The 17,865-nt window shown below is 46.5% G+C and overlaps 1 protein-coding gene across 2 annotated transcripts in view; it reads right to left on the reverse strand.

Annotated features, from left to right (window-relative positions):
* Window positions 1-17,865, reverse strand: part of capn15 (calpain 15) — a gene marked incomplete at its 5' end in the record, with an annotated part of 75,642 nt that overhangs the window by 9,350 nt on the left and 48,427 nt on the right. For both annotated transcript variants that reach the window (XM_084161878.1, XM_084161877.1), the window contains 6 exons: window positions 118-279; window positions 5,786-5,938; window positions 6,180-6,305; window positions 9,108-9,331; window positions 10,058-10,241; window positions 15,298-15,506. In XM_084161878.1, the coding sequence (XP_084018004.1) occupies window positions 118-279; window positions 5,786-5,938; window positions 6,180-6,305; window positions 9,108-9,331; window positions 10,058-10,241; window positions 15,298-15,506 (1,058 nt within the window). The remainder of the gene's footprint in view (window positions 1-117; window positions 280-5,785; window positions 5,939-6,179; window positions 6,306-9,107; window positions 9,332-10,057; window positions 10,242-15,297; window positions 15,507-17,865) is intronic.

Genomic DNA, 17,865 nt, shown 5'->3' on the forward strand with positions numbered 1-17,865 from the left:
ACATGGTCTAAATGATTATTGTTCATTCCAACAGGTGGCTGTTGAGCGAGAGAGAGCGAGCAAGTGAGCAAAAGAAAGAAAGAAAGAAAGAAAGAAAGAAAGAAAGAAAGAAAGTACCTGCTGCCCTCCTGGAAGAGAGCAAACTCCAGCGCGGTCCTCTCCAGCATGGTCAGAGCAGTAACCGTAACAGGACCACAGGCTCTACTGGGGAAATAGCCCTGTAACCGCACCTCCTGCCAGTCTGAGTGGATCTTACAGATGTCCACCGAGTCAAAGTACCTGTGGAAACACAAAAAATACACAGACAGGGTTAGAATCGCTGACTGTGTAACAGTCGGTTCCATCCTGACCAGGACGTGATCTTACAACCTAATCCACAATAACACTCGTCGCTCAAAGCCAATTGTGATGTCACTGATCACCACTAGTCACTTCACTACCCAGCCAGTTTCACCACTGCTTCAACTGCACAGACACAAAGAGCCAAAGAAAAGCTACCCAGAAAATAAACATACAATATCTGTTCTACGAATTTCGATACAACACGTGCTGACATCATATGATGAAATCTGTAAAGATTGTCGATTTTGATGTTTTGGGCCAACAATAAAACCATAGTCCCTTGATAGGGTTAATAGCAGTGTGTGATTGACTAAAACTAGCAGTGTGGTGCACCACAAGTAGCTGTGTTAGGCCCAATTAGAAATTCAAGCTGTGATGCGCCTCTGCAACATCTGTTCACATCAGCCCACAAACAAACACACAAACACTCACACACATGCACACGGCTGCTGCATGCCATGACAGGACTCCCTTCCTACACAGTAACTTTACGTGAAAGCTATACTGTATCAAAAGAGCACATAGATGCATACACACCCTCACGGCAATACTCCAATAAGCCCCATCTTTGATCAGCACAAAGTCTTCTGAAAGACAGCTCCTTCATTTGACTTCTTAAGGCATGAGCTATCTTGACATCCTTTCCTCTCCCTCTCTTACAAGTTGATGTTTTCCCGATAACTTTGACAGACACCCAACTCGGAAGACCACCCTCTGACCTGACATTCCAGTCGTTCACACGCACACACGATTCAAATGTATTTATACAGATCAAAGCCAACCCTTTACCTTTCTCCACCTTACTCCCCCCCCCCCCCCCCCCCTCCTCCGGTATGTTTACCAATCATCCCTCTCTCGTCTTGTGGTACGTAAACATTTGGCTTGCTAATAAAAATGGCTCTGCTTCAAAGCGACCGCCCCCAGAGACCCAACCAGTGACTGACTCACCCTCTTTTCCTCTCAGTCTGTTTTTCACCGTTTTATCATTCTACACACAATACCCCATAATGACAAAGCAAAAACTGGTTTTTAGACATTTGTAGAAACATCTCAAGGATGATCAATGGAAACAGGATGCACCGGAGCTCAATTTCGAGTCTCATATCAACCCCACGGTGGCGCTATAACGGGCACATGTTTATATCTCTTGATCTGTTTGACTCAGAGTGATGAAATTTGGCACACATGCTCAGGGATATGAGTTTTGCTAACCCACGCAATATCTCAGTCACCACTGGGCCGATTTTGACGAAACTTGGGTGAATGATGAGTCTTGCCATAGAGATCCACCATTTACAAAATTACACTGATTACGTACGTTAGTCACAGGTGATATCTCAGACGCCTTAAAAATAATAATTATTGGCCTATTTATTTTCTTCTCAAAAAGGAATACTCTCCCAAGTAATTGAATAATAATGTCAGTCGGATATTTGAATATTCAAATAACCATGCCCATCTATACCCTTTCCCTTGCGGTATGCTGAGCAGAGTTAGCTACTGTGTTCCTTCCCTCTTCTTTCAGATACAGTATATAGACAGACAGACAGTAGTGTTGTCACGATGCCAGAATTTTGACTTTGATTCTGATACCAGGTTTAGTATCACGATTCACGTTACCATCACGATATTTAATACCAAAACGATACCACTTTTTTTTTTTTTTAAAGAAGGCATATTAACCAAAGTCACAGAATGGCACTTGATTCAGACAGATAAACCTAGCTACTGCTTTGTTCAATTGTTGGGCATCTTTTGAGTTCAACATCTTAACATTGGACATTTTTTAAGTCAACATTTTTCAGAGACAGCCATGTATGCATTAATGAATCAATCATACAATCAATTTGACTTCGTTTTTACCAATCTAACTACATAATGGTAATAATTTATTTGAATGGTAAATCTCTATTGATAAACTGGGTAAATCAAGATGTAGCCTAGGCCTATCCACAATACAGGTGAATAGATAGATATTCAATAGGAGTGTGTGCATGCATTGAGTTATTGAGCTTGTTTTGGCTGATTTCATGGGGCTACAGATGACAAACAATCTGTTTCCCTTCCATTTGGGGCTTATTTTATTGTCCTGATCAACATTTGCATAGATGTAGCTTATTTTATAAAAGTGTGCGCTGTCTCTTTAACAAGTAATGACATCATTCATCAGGCAAGGGGGGGGGGGGGGGGGGCAGCCCAGAGTCAGTTGGCTGAGGCAATAGATAATTTTTATTTATTTTATTTTACCTTTATTTAACTAGGCAAGTCAGTTAAGAACAAATTCTTATTTACAATGACGGCCTACATCATCTTTGGGAGAGACCTGAGAGAGAGACCGATTAAGTGAATTAATAACGTTTTTGGTGGCATTCAGCTTTGAAATCAGCATATTTTGCATTATGGTTTGCATATTATCACAAACAAAGTACCAGGGTAGTGAATTGGTGATAGCTTTAGCTGTAAGCTAGCAAGAAAAGTGTGCCTACAAAGCTGGAAACTACCGGTACCTTCTCATATTGTAAAGTGTTCTAGCCTGTATGGACATTGTTTTGCAAAAAGTAATTAACAGTTTCAACATTTCTACATGCCGTGTCGCATTATTCAAGTGTGTTAACTTCTGTGCAGCATGAGTGGGGAGCTCCCATGATGCAGCCCAGACTCCCAGTGCAGACAAAGTGGAGCAGGCACAGTGCTAAAAGGGGGACATCGGCTGCGCTGATAGACAGAGTTGATCCGTGAGACACATTTGACAGAAGTACCTAAACTAACAAAAATGATAGTACCGAACCGTTTTTCAGGATGGCTCACCCCTCACAGTTCTGGGTGACTTTAACCTCCCTAAGCCTTTGACTCATTTCTCTCTGCCTCCTTCTTTCCACTCCTTTCCTCTTTTGACCTCACCCTCTCACCGTCCCCCCCTACTCACAAGGCAAGAAATACGCTTGACCTCATCTTTACTAGATGCTGTTCTTCTACTAATCTCACTGCAACTCCCCTCCATGTCTCCGACCACTACTTAGTATCATTTTCTCTCTCGCTCTCCTCCAACACTACTCACTCTGCCCCTACTCAGATGGTAATGTGCCGTCGCAACCTTCGCTCTCTCTCTCCCGCTACTCTCTCCTCTTCCATCCTATCATCTCTTCTCTCTGCTAAATCCTTCTCCCTCCAATCTCCTGATTCTGCCTCCTCAACCCTCCTCTCCTCCCTTTCTGAATCTTTTGACTCTCTATGTCCCCTATCATCCCGGCCGGCTCGGTCCTCCCCTCCTGCTCCGTGGCTTGACGACTCATTGCGAGCTCACAGAAGAGGGCTCCGGGCAGCCGAGCGTAAATGGAGGAAAACTAGACTCCCTGCGGACCTGTCATATTTTCACTCCCTCCTCTCTACATTCTCTTCCTCTGTTTCCATGGCTAAAGCCACTTTCTACCACTCTAAATGTCAAGCCTCTGCCTCTAACCCTAGGAAGCTCTTTGCCACCTTCTCCTCCCTGCTGAATCCTCCTCCCCCTCCCTCTCTGTGGATGACTTCGTCAACCATTTTGAAAAGAAGGTTGACGACATCCGATCCTCATTTATTAAGTCAAATGACACCGCTGGTCCTGCTCACACTTCCCTACCCTATGCTTTGACTTCTTTCTCCCCTCTCTCTCCAGATGAAATCTTGCGACTTGTGATGGCCAGCCGCCCAACAACCTGCCTGCTTGACCCTATCCCCTCCTCTCTTCTCCAGACCATTTCCGGAGACCTTCTCCCTTACCTCACCTTGCTCATCAACTCATCCTTGACCGCTGGCCATGTCCCTTCCGTCTTCAAGAGAGTGAGAGTTGCACCCCTCCTCAAAAAACCTATACTCGATCCATCCGATGTCAACAACTACAGACCAGTATCCCTTCTTTCTTTTCTCTCCAAAACTCTTGAGCGTGCCGTCTCTAGCCAACTCTCCTGCTATCTCTCTCAGAATGACCTTCTTGATCCAAACCAGTCAGGTTTCAAGACTGGTCATTCAACTGAGACTGCTCTTCTCTGTGTCACGGAGGCTCTCCGCACTGCTAAAGCTAACTCTCTCTCCTCTGCTCTTATCCTTCTAGACCTATCCGCTGCCTTTGATACTGTGAACCATCAGATCCTCCTCTCCACCCTCTCCGAGTTGGGCATCTCCGGCGCTGCTCACTCTTGGATTGCGTCCTACCTGACAGGTCACTCCTACCAGGTGGCGTGGCGAGAATCTGTCTCCGCACCACGTGCTCTCACCACTGGTGTCCCCCAGGGCTCAGTTCTAGGCCCTCTCCTATTATCTCTATACACCAAGTCACTTGGCTCTGTCATATCCTCACATGGTCTCTCCTATCATTGCTACGCAGACGACACACAATTAATTTTCTCCTTTCCCCCTTCTGATAACCAGGTGGCGAATCGCATCTCTGCATGTCTGACAGACATATCAGTGTGGATGTCAGATCACCACCTCAAGCTGAACCTCAGCAAGACGGAGCTGCTCTTCCTCCCGGGGAAGGACTGCCCGCTCCATGATCTCGCCATCACGGTTGACAACTCCATTGTGTCCTCCTCCCAGAGTGCAAAGAACCTTGGCGTGACCCTGGACAACACCCTGTCGTTCTCCGCTAACATCAAAGCGGTGACCCGATCCTGCAGGTTCATGCTCTACAACATTCGCAGAGTACGACCCTACCTTACACAGAAAGCGGCACAGGTCCTAATCCAGGCACTTGTCATCTCCCGTCTGGATTACTGCAACTCGCTGTTGGCTGGGCTCCCTGCCTGTGCCATTAAACCCCTACAACTTATCCAGAACGCTGCAGCCCGTCTGGTGTTCGACCTTCCCAAGTTCTCTCATGTCACCCCGCTCCTCCGCACACTCCACTGGCTTCCAGTTGAGGCTCGCATCTACTACAAGACCATGGTGCTTGCCTACGGAGCTGTGAGGGAAACGGCACCTCCTTACCTTCAGGCTCTAATCAGACCCTACACCCAAACGAGGGCACTACGTTCATCCACCTCTGGCCTGCTAGCTCCCCTACCTCTACGGAAGCACAGTTCCCGCTCAGCACAGTCAAAGCTATTTGCTGCTCTGGCACCCCAATGGTGGAACAAGCTCCCCCACGACGCTAGGACAGCGGAGTCACTGACCGCCTTCCGGAGACACTTGAAACCCTACATCTTTAAGGAATACCTGGAATAGTATAAAGTAATCCTTCTACCCCCACCCCCCCCTCCACTTTATAAAAAATAAATACAAGTGGTTGTCCCACTGGCTATCATATGTTGAATGCACCAATTTGTAAGTCGCTCTGGATAAGAGCGTCTGCTAAATTATGTAAATGTTAATGTAAATGTAAAAAAAGTACAGGAGTTTCGGTATTCCGTGAAATACTAACAGACAAACACATTGAGACGCATTGGTGCATTGAGACGGGACCTACTTGATGAAGTCTCCGTACTCTATCCAGAAGACACCCTCGCTGCTGCCATGGGCCATGAGCTCATGGCGGAGGTGCTGTGGCCAATCAGGCCACTCGTCTGACCAGCTGCCATTCCACGAGAAGCGTCCCCATGGGTTCCTCAACCGCAGTAGTCTGAGCGGCAGAGAGAGAGCAAAAAAAATGCAATTGAATTGGGACTGAAAAACTGAAGGACACTTATCAGGGTTCGATAAGTTTCTTACAACTACCCGTGGCAATAATGGAAAGGACACAATGACAGGAATCTGAAAAAGAGACATGGCCCTTCTCACCAATAACGTATAGCCCCACCCCCTTAACACTTTTGACCAATTAGCCAAAACCAGCTCCCACTAGTAACCCAATCGGCTCTCACCTGTAGCCCTGTACGTCCCGTACGTCCAGGATAGAGTAGGCGTGGCGAGGGCGGAGGCCCAACGACTCATACATCACATCATCCACCTTCATGTTCCCTCCTCCGCATGACGCCCCCATTAGAAACCTACCCACCGCACACAGAACATTGATAGAGATACATTCTAATGAGTTGGGGTCCCATTTCCATTATGTGCAATGTTCCCTCTAAGATGCACGCGCGCGCAGTGGCCTTGAGACTGCTGCGAAGCTCCCCGGGACTGCCGTGCAGAAATATCAGCCCACAGAGAGAAGCACGAGATTGAACTTCACTCAACTTTCTAGAGCAGTGGTCACCAACCGGTCGATCGCGATTGACCGGTCGATCTCCAAGGCATTCCTAGTTGATCGCCAAACATTTCTGTAAAAAACACAACGATAAAGCCTTGTGTTCCTATTATTATTATTTTTGTCTGTTGGCGGTAGGTGCAACGATTCAGCTGCCTGCACACCAGGTAGGCGAACTGTTGTCATTTTGAACCATTTCACGTGTCTGAAGGTACAAACTCTGCCTTCCCGGCAGACCGGAAAATCAAGTGCACTATAGGCCTACCGCTGGCCAATCGGACGACTCAGATGACTGTGTCTGCAGTAACGTAGCAGGCATAAAAGAAAACTACAGCAAAGCTGATACTGTGAGATATCAAAACGTTTAAAACCATGACTAGAGAGAATGTCAACGAATACAGCAAAGAGATGCTGCTTTCAACAATTGTATAAGCCATAAAATGCGCATTCTTTCTATTTCCACTACAACAAGCACTGCAGCAGTAATGAATGAGTAGGAAAGTGTATCGATAGGCTTGCGTTGTTATAATTAGCGGCTTGGGTCTTTTTTAATATCACGGAATATAGAATATAGGATTAAACAACATTAATTTGTGCATGAGGCAGAAATCATGCGGTGCGACTTGAGTTTCGCCATAATCTGGAAGACGGTGTCCCTTTTTGGTCAGTGTCAGTGGAGGAAAGGGAGAGAGGAGGGATGTTGAGAGGCGGACCATCAGTCTACTGCTCTCTCTCTCTCCGCTGAGACTGACCATCAGATGCAGGCACCATCAGCCCAGTAAAATAAAAATAAAAAGCACATTATTTAAATGTATGCTCACTCAGCTGTGCTTCACAAGTAATACAACAACAGATCTATCACCGGTGCGATCAAGTAGCGTACGTCTTTTTTTTTTTTTTTTATGGCCCAAACAACAATGCATTGTCAGGGTAATTCAAGCAAAGCCAATATGCGGTGATAAGGTATTGGGCCTATAGCTTACTGCACAAAACTCATTGCTACAGTACTGTTTTAATTAGTTGATGTTGCATAGGCTTTCGTTTTTAAGTCATGTAAAACAAATATTCTGAGCGGTAGATCTCGGCTTGCATTTTGACTCAAAGTGATCTTGACTCAGAAAAGGTTGGTTACCACTGTTCTACAGTTTTCCCTGTTAACACCATCAACGTTTCCCTTTACTGTGGCAATTGTGATCGAATCAATGCAATATTAGCCACTTTAATGCAACATACCGAAACAAAACGAACTATGCAAGAGATGTTGTTGTAGATTCTATTGCATTGACACGCACTACTCAGCCAGTACTCTACACAGACCGGTGCGGCAAAAACAATCAGAGCTGCAGAAGGCCTATATGCAAATAGACCATTGCCATATATGGATCTGTGCCATTTACTTTGAACTGGACTGTGTTTACAGCATGAGCGGTCGTGAGTAGATCCACATGTTTTGAGATCAAAGCGAGAGCTGCATGTAGCCACGTGTGCACATTTTGTTCTTATCCTTTGCTAGTTAGGGAGTTATAGATCATTTGTAGTCAGCAATAGGGGAGTGTAGCTCAGTTGGTAGAGCATGGCGCTTGCAACGCCAGGGTTGTGGGTTCGTTTCCCACGGGGGGCCAGTATGAAAATGTATGCACTCACTAACTGTAAGTCGCTCTGGATAAGAGCGTCTGCTAAATGACTAAAATGTCAAATGTAAGTGATTGCTTCCTACAAGAGCACCAAGCGTACACATTTCTAGACATCTTTGAAAAGCGAGTCAGGTAAAGAGCTTTTTTTTCTGTCTTAATGGGGCAGTGTTGTATTTTGAGACAGGAATGAATAAGCTAAGTAGCCAATAGGCATTGGGTAGCATAATTTGTCTGATTCTCTGTAATAATGTTATGGGAATAATAATGCATTTTATTTTGTAAAGTGGTTTCTTGCATCAAACAACACAACAACATTTTCAGTCACCTCCTTGTCTGAAGGACAAGTGGATAAACAGGTTAATGTCAAGCACTGCGTGTTTTTTTTCTCAAAAGTCTCTTGGAATGTACGCCTACATTGACCACCACACATTGGCTGCTATTTCCATGTTAAAATGTTATGGGATGCATTTTCTCCATTGTTTTTTATGTTAGGCCACTCTGGTAGGCCTACACTATGATAAAATAGCCACAGTAGCCTACATGGCCACTGTTAAAACTGTAACTTAAAGCGGGTACAGCCTCAGTGTTCACAGTAAACACGCGCTGGAAGTTGCACAGAATTGTTGCGCTTAGCAGACCTGAAATTTGCTCAGTGCCGAAAATTTGTTGAGGGAACATTGATCACGTGTCACCTTAAACTCTTGGGGGTGGTTGCCAAAGTGGACCCAGATATAAGCCTCCTCCTGGACTAAAAAGCATTCTCCATTGAACATGCTTGTTAGTCAAGGAGTAGGCTGAATCAGGGTCCATTCAATAGGCCTCTTCATGTCTTTTCAAATAAATGGACTTGTTCTTGACCTAGACTCTTGAGAAACTACTTCATACCTCGTGCCGTCTGTGCACATCATGATACATCTACACAGCATTATCGACTTTCTCCGAAGACAAACCTCCTCTATCCCCCTTACCCGGCCTCCTTAGAGCTGAGCATCTTGGCCCAGATGAGGTCCGTGTCGATGGGCTCCTCGCGGGGGTTGGTGGAGCTGACCTGCAGCATCAGGGAGTCACACGGTGCCCCCGTCAGCGTGGCCAGGCCCTCGATGGCGCGCCCCGCCTGCAGGGCAAAGTAGGAGCCATGGAGCTTGGCCAGGGCCTTCTCTATCAGGGCCACCCAGAGTTGCTTACGCTGAGCCTGGCGAGAGAGAGGAAGGAGGAAGAAAAAGGGGGATGGAGAAAGGGAGGAAGGAAAGACAGAGAGAAGAAAAGAGGGATAGTGAGAGGCAGAGGGGGATAGAGGTGGTGAAGTAGGGAGGATGGAGAAAGGTAGTGAAGGGGATAGAGGGAAGTGGAGGATGGAGAAAGGTAGTGAAGGGGATAGAGGGAAGTGGAGGATGGAGAAAGGTAGTGAAGGGGATAGAGGGAAGTGGATGATGGAGAAAGGTAGGGAGAGAACAGTAGGAAAGGGGAGCGAGACACAGAGAGAGAGCGCAAGGGAGAGGGAAAGAGAGAAGAGTAGAGAGAAGGAAGGATGGGGATAGAAGGAGAGGGAACGGGATAGACAGAGAGAGAGAGAGAGACAGAGAGAGACAGAGAGAGAGAGAGAGAGAGAGAGAGAGAGAGAGAGAGAGAGAGAGAGAGAGAGAGAGAGAGAGAGAGAGAGAGAGAGAGAGAGAGAGAGAGAGAGAGAGAGAGAGAGAGAGAGAGAGAGAGAGAGAGAGAGAGGAGAGAGAGAGAGACAGAGAGAGAGAGAGAGAGCGAGAAGAGGTCAAATTAATGAGCAGTGAATAACCTTGCAATGCAATGAACTTACAGGGAAGAAAACATTCAGAGTTCACAAAAGCAATGAAGGACCATTTAATTTTTGTATTTAATGCATAATACATCCGTGCGCGTGAGTGTGTGGTGTCCCACCCCTTACCTGGGAAAAGAGCAGGTATCCGTACTCATCGCAGGGAAGCATGTCGTCCACCAGCACGGTGATCCAGGTACCATCCTTACAAAGCCTGACCTGGTAGGCCCCCTCCTGGCAGATCCCCCTGGTGATCATCACCCTCTCCACCAGCTCTGGACGCTCCGCCAGCACCGCCAACGCACTCAGGAACCTACAGGAGGCAGCAACGAGATAACCAGTCAGTAAGTCAGGCAGGCATAGTCTTGAAAACCCGACCCAAGGCAACACAGTGACTAGGGTCTGGTTTCAATGATGGACTCTTTTGGCACTGCCTACGTCAATAAGGGGAGAAACAAAATTCTGGGGACTATCCCAACAAATCACAAGGCAGACATGCCAGAACTTTGTGATTCAATACCAAAGTTTAAATAAAATCAAATCGTATTGGTCACATACACATATTTAGCAGATGTTATTGCGGATGTAGCGAAATGCTTGTGTTCCTAGCTCCAACAGTGCAGTAGTATCTAACAATTCACAACAATACACAAATCTAAAAGTAAAATAATGGAATTAAGGAATATATAAATATTAGGACGAGCAACGTCGGAGTGGCATTGACTAAATACAGTAGAATAGAATACAGTATATACATATGAGATGAGTAAAGCAGTATGTAAACATTATTAAAGTGACTAGTATTCCATTATTAAAGTGGCCAGTGATTCCAGGTCTATGTATATAGGGCAGCAGCCTCTAAGGTGCAGGGTTGAGTAGCCCGGTGGTACCCCTGCTAGTGATGGCTATTTAACAGTCTGCAGGCCTTGAGATAGAAGCTGTTTTTCAGTCTCTCGGTCCCAACTTTGATGCACCTCTACTGACCTCGCCTTCTGGATGATAGCGGGGTGAAGAGAACGTGGCTCGGGTGGTTGTTGTCCTTGATGATCTTTTTGGCCTTCCTGTGACATCGGGTGCTGTAGGTGTCCTGGAGGGCAGGCAGTGTGCTTCCAGTGATGCATTGGGTAGACCGCACCACCCTCTGGAGAGCCCTGAGGTTGCGGGCGGTGCAGTTGCCGTACCAGGCGGCGATACAGCCCGACAGAATGCTCTCAATTGTGCATCTGTAAAAGTTTCTGAGGGTCTTAGGAGCCAAGCCGAATTTCTTCAGCCTCCTGAGGCTGTTGCGCCTTCTTCACCACACTGTCTGTGTGGGTGGACCATTTCAGACTGTCAGTGATGTGTACGCAGAGGAACTTGAAGCTTTCCACCTTCTCCACTGCGGTCCTGTCGATGTGGATAGGGGCGAGCTCCCTATCCACATCTGTTTCCTGAAGTCCACGATCAGCTCCTTCGTTTTGTTGACGTTGAGAGAGAGGTTATTTTTCCTGGCCCCACTCTGCCAGGGCCCTCACCTTCTCCCTGTAGGCTGTCTCATCATTTTTGTTAATCAGGCCTACTACTGTTGTGTCGTCTGCAAACTTGATGATTGAGTTGGAGGCGTGCTTGATCACGCAGTCATGGGTGAACAGGGAGTACAGGAGGCGGCTGAGCACGCACCCTTGTGGGGCCCCAGTGTTGAGGATCAGCGAAGTGGAGGTGTTGTTTCCCACCTTCACCACCTGGGGGCGGCTCGTCAGGAAGTCCAGGACCCAGTTGTACAGGGCGGTGTTCAGACCCAGGGCCCCGAGCTTAATGATGAGTTTGGAGGGTACTATGGTGTTGAAGGCTGAGCTATAGTCAATGAACAGCATACTGAGGTAGGTATTCCTCTTGTCCAGATGGGATAGGGCAGTGTGCAGTGCGATGGCGATTGCATCGTCTGTGGATCTATTGGGGCGGTAAGCAAATTGAAGTTGGTCTAGGGTGTCAGGTAAGGTAGAGGTGATATGATCCTTAACTAGCCTCTCAAAGCACTTCATGATGACAGAAGTGAGTGCTACGGGGCGATAGTCATTTAGTTCAGTTACCTTTGCTTTCTTGGGTACAGGAACAATGGTGAACATCTTGAAGCAAGTGGGGACAGCAGACTGGGATAGAGAGAGATTGAATATGTCCGTAAACACTCAAGCCAGCTGGTCTGCGCATGCTCTGAGGACGCGGCTAGGGATGCCGTCTGGGTCGGCAGCCTTGCGAGGGAAAACATGCTTAAATATCTTACTCACGTCGGCCACGGTGAACGAGAGCCCAAAGTCCTTGGGAGCGGGCCGCGTCGGTGGCACTGTGTTATCCTTAAAGCGGGCGAAAAAGGTGTTTAGCTTGTCTGGGAGCAAGACTTCGGTGTCCGCGACGTGGCTGGTTTTCCCTTTGTAATCTGTGATTGTCTGTAGACCCTGCCACATACATCTTGTGTGTGAGCCGTTGAATTGCGACTCCAATTTGTCTCTGTACTGACGTTTTGCCTGTTTGATTGCCTTACGGAGGGAATAACTACACAGTTCATATTCAACCATATTCCCAGTCACCTTGCCATGGTTAAATGCGGTGGTTCGTGCTTTCAGGCACAACCTTTACAGTGGTTTTAGTTAAGGTAGTTGATGCAAACGAGCCACTTGCGAAATGCACTCATTAATAATAACCTCCATGTTCTCCATCTTCCTAGCTACTATTTTATTCAAGCGGATAAATTAGTGTGGATAAATTAGAGTCCATACATTTTATTTTAGTTTATGGTAATTTGACCCCCTTTTTCTCCCCAATTTCGTGATATCCAATTGCGATCTTGTCTCATCGCTGCAACTCCCCAACGGGCTCGGGAGAGGCGAAGGTCGAGTCATGCGTCCTCCGAAACATGACCTGCCAAGCTGCGCTGCTTCTTAACACCCGCTTGCTTAACCCAGAAGCCAGCCGCACCAATGTGTCGGAGGAAACACTGTTCAACTGACGACTGAAGTCAGCTTGCAGGCTCATGGCCCGCCACAAGGAGTCGCTAGAGCGCGATGAGCCAAGGAAAGCACCCCCGGCCGAAACCTTCCCCTAACCCGGACGACGCTGGGCCAATTGTGTGCCGCCCTATGGGACTCCCGGTCACGGCCGGCTGTGACACAGCCAGAGATCGAACCCCAGGCTGTAGTGACGCCTCAACACTGCGATGCAGTGCCTTAGACCGCTGCGCCACCAAAATAGTTTATAATTGAAACCAGATTTTTGAGACTAAGGCAGGCAGACAAGAAGGTCATAAGTAAGTAAGTTAGTATAAGTCAGTCAGTCAATATAAGTAATTAATCACATTTATGACAGGATTCCGGACTGTAGGGTTTTTACGCTATTTCCAACTTCACAGTAGGGCTGAAATGCCTTGAACATGTGAACTTTCATATGCCTTAATATGCCTTTTATTATGAGCCTAGTTTAGCCAAGGAAAAAAGCACTGAGCTATGTAGGGAGAAAGGCAGGACCCATGATTGGCTGAGATAATGGATAATAGACTTCCTTCTGGAGGACAATGCCATGCTGACTCAGGCGTTTACATGTGAATTCTGAAAGAGATGGGTGAGGCTTAAGAGGGTGTGAATGATTCTGAATGGGTCGTAAACAAAGAAGAGCTCTCTATAGAAGTGCGAAAATCATTCAAGGTATTTTTCTCCTACCCGTCTCCAAAGTGGCATAACAAGTTTATCACATTTCAAAGCAGCATAACTTCCCCATGTTTCCTCCAACTGCAGTGTATGATACGCCACTTTGAAGCTCAGCTTCTGTACTTTTATAAATTGATGGTTGACTTGCCACCAACCTCAACCCCTAAAAGAGCAACGCAAGGTGACAGAAGCCAGGACAAACTCCAGATGTAGGAGGACAACATTGAGAGGAAGCAGACTAGAGTGAGGTTATGGAATGCAGGAGATCTTCTACTAATCTATCCTTCCTAGTGCTGAGCCCCTTCATTTGAGGCCTTACTCAACAAGCACTCACTGTATATGTGTATGTGTGTGTCTGTGTGAGCATGCGTTCTCGAGCTAGAGAATCTGTCTCAAGAGGGGCTCTGCATGATATTCTAGTATCATCTCAACGAGACATTTTCAATAATAACTCTATCTCCCTGTCTGCTCCGGGTACAGTGCTAGACAAGCGTGGCCGATCTGGCCATTCAACCCCATGCAAATCCAATCAATGCAAATCAGATAAAAAGAATTGAATCAAAATCCAATTACTTTGGGCATAGCGACAAGAACGCTGGACTATGACGGGTCGTGTTTCTAGCCTCTCCGGCCGCTCAAGGGTGGGTTGATGTGACGGTATGCGATTTGACGTGGTTGCGTGGCTGGGGATGTGTAACATGGACTGTAAATGTGACTAGGGTGGGATTCAGAATGGGAATTGGGTTACTTCCTGTAGTGTGAGAGCGAGTGAAGGGGTGCCTAGGGAGGGTTATTTTTGATAAGCGGCTGTGTGTGTGTGTGTGTGTGTGTCTGTATTTGAGAGTAAAAAGTGTATGAGAATGAGTGTGTGTGTGTGTGCGTGTGAGAGAGAGAGATAATGAGTGAATAAGAGTGTGTGTGTGTGTGTGTGTGTGTGTGTGTAGGAATGACTACACAGGCCCCAAGGACACCCAAAACAAGGGCGTGGAGATAAAATGTGTCCAGACCTACATTCCTCTGAATAATCCCCCAGTCAGGTGCTGTATCAGTACATCTGGCCGCCTCACCCCTCCTCTCTCTTCCCCTCTCTCCACTCTTTATTCATACTCCTTCTCTCTTCCCAGCTCTTTCTCGATCTTCTCTTTCTATCTATTTATTTATCCCTACCTCTTTCACTCGCTCCCTCCCTCCCTCTAGCTCCTTCTCTCTCTCTTTAGCACCCCCCCTCACTCTCCCTCCCTCCCTTTCTCTCTCTCGCTCTACTTTAGGCCCAGGGAGTACATCTATATTCATTTTTCAATGATGAACAACCCGGGCCACCAGTGTGTTTATTTATTCTCTCCCACTGACCTTTAAGACGAGCGTTGAGAGATCACCTCTCTCTCACATGCAGAGGGGAGTCGGTTTATTCATTCAGAAACACCTTAGTAATAAACCAGGGAGAGCAGAGACAAACACTGTTTCTAACAAGCACAGCAGGCACACCGAACACGCAGGCCCAGTGTATACACTATGACACACAAGCATGCACACACACACTGTTTAAGGAAGGTAGTACACAGTTTGGTACCCACACAGACTCACGCGGACACACACACACACACACACACACACACACACACACACACACACACACACACAGCTGAGCTACAGATACTACGACGCTGCAAACGTTCAATGATGACAACTCACCAACAATTTCCCAGCAGGCCTTGCAGGATGTCCGAGGGCCGAGGGGTGCGGAAGACAGACCATTTGACGCCCCGGTCCTTGAAGTTGTTGCAATTGATCTCGTGAGGGCGGAGCCACTTTTTGATTCGCTGCTGGACGCTGTCGCCCTCGGGGAAGCCAACGGATCGCGGGCCGGGAGGGAAGCTGTCGTCCACGAAGTTCACCACGTTCTAAAAGTCAGAGAGATATAAAACATTACCCTTAAACTCTAAAAGTGACAGAGGTTACACAAAAGTCCAGCTGAGAAACACACAAGGATCAGTAGAATCTGATGAAGTAAGTTAATGGCCTGGGTACGAGCACGAGACATTTGCTTGGAGAGGAGAAGGCTGAACAAGTGTATTATCATACTGGCATCAAGACTAGTCAAGACAAGACTAAGTCACCACACTGAGAGAAAACATGTATGTTGGCTGCAGTCTGGAAATCCCCACAATATAGAGGAATGTGGGGTAAGTTCAGCCAAAGGGTTAAATGAGCCACCCCTTGTTTCTAGGACGCCATACACAAAATGTATCATGTGACCAAATATTTTGGAAGAGGTCATCATTTCATGGAGGCTGTGAAGGAAAAAACCACATGGAAAAAGTGGTAAGCAAGTTAGGTCCAAAAAACAGATTTTCACAAAGTTAAATAAATGTATTGTTATAGGTTTCATGATGCTTGTATCTAAACCAAAGTAGATCGTTTTAATATTGTTTTGTATATCAGTTGGGGTCTCTATAAGCTACAATATGAGATCCTAAACCTAGGATGAAAGTGCACCCTTGTAGCTGTGTGGGCTAATATAGTCAAAATGTTTGCCTTGGGGTAAGTTGAGCCAATGGCCACCATACCCCATACAAATTATTATTACATTTGGTTAGTTTTATGCATAATATGCATTTTTGTTGCAATGTGTCATACATATGAACTAAAGATAGTGCATTTGTATTGTTACAGAGCAGACATCATCATGCCCCGTGTTACAAATGTAAAACAAGCAGGGGTCTGGCCCCCCTTGAGGTTCTTCAGAGAGCAGCGAGAAGGGAAGAAGTCCATTCGAGCAACAGCAAGGGATGAACAAATAGACTGAATGACACTGTAGAGGTACAGTGCATTCGGAAAGTATTCAGACCCATTGACTTTTTCCACATTTTGTTACGTTACAGCCTTATTCGAAAAATGGATTACATGTATTTTTTCCCCTCATCAATCTACACACAATACCCATAATGACAAAGCAAAAGCAGGTTTTTAGAAATGTGTGCAAATTTATAAAAATTAATAAATGGAAATATCACATTTATATAACTATTCAGACCCTTTACTCAGTACTTTGTTGAAACACCTTTGGCGGCGATTACAGCCTAGAGTTTTCTTGGGTATGACGCTACAAGCTTGGCACATCTGTATTTGGGGAGTTTCTCCCATTCTTCTCTGCAGATCCTCTCAAGCTCTGTCAGGTTGGATGGGGAGAGTCGCTGCACAGCTATTTTCAGGTCTCTCCAGAGATGTTCGATCGGATTCAAGTCCAGGCTCTGGCTGGGCCACTCAAGGACATTCAGAGACTTGTCCCGAAGCCACTCCTGCGTTGTCTTGCCTGTGTGCTTAGGGTCATTGTCCTGTTGGAAGGTGAACCTTCACCCCAGTCTGAAGTCCTGAGCGCTCTGGAGCAGGTTTTCATCAAGGATCTCTCTGTACTTTGCTCCATTCATCTTTCCCTCGATCCTGACTAGTCTCCCAGTCCCTGCCGCCGAAAAACATCCCCACAGCATGATGCTGCCACCACCATGCTTCACCGTAGGGATGGTGCCAGGTTTCCTCCAGACGTGACGCTTGGCATTCAGGCCAAAGAGTTCAATCTTGGTTTCATCAGACCAGAGAATCTTGTTTCTCATGGTCTTAGAGTCCTTTAGGTGGGCTGTCATGGGCTTCCATCTGGCCACTCTACCATAAAGGCCTGATTAGTAGAGTGCTGCAGTCCTTCTGGAAGGTTCTCCCATCTCCACAGAGGAAGTCTAGAGCTCTGTCAGAGTGACCATCGGGTTCTTGGTCACCTCCCTGACCAAGGCCCTTCTCCCCCGATTGCTCAGTTTGGCCGTGTGGCCAGCTCTAGGAAGAGTCTTGGTGGTTCCAAACTTCTTCCATTTAAGAATGATGGAGGCCACTGTGTTCTTGGGGACCTTCAATGCTGCAGAAATGTTTTGGTACCCTTCCCCAGATCTGTGCCTCGACACAATCCTGTCGTCTCGGAGCTCTACGGGCAATTCCCTTGACCTCATGGTTTGGTTTTTGCTCTGACATGCACTGTCAACTGTGGGACCTTATATAGACAGGTGTGTGACTTTCCAAATCATGTCCAATCAATTGAATTTACCACAGGTGGACTCCAATTTGTAGAAACATCTCAAGGATGATCAATGGAAACAGGATGCACCTGAGCTCAATTTCGAGTCTCATAGCAAAGGGTCTGAATACTTATGTAAATAAGGTATTTCTGGTTTTTATAAAAACCTGTTTTTGCTTTGTCATTATGGGGTACTGTGT

The sequence above is a fragment of the Coregonus lavaretus genome (assembly GCF_964263955.1).
Source record: "Coregonus lavaretus genome assembly, chromosome: 1".
Lineage (NCBI taxonomy): Eukaryota > Metazoa > Chordata > Actinopteri > Salmoniformes > Salmonidae > Coregonus > Coregonus lavaretus.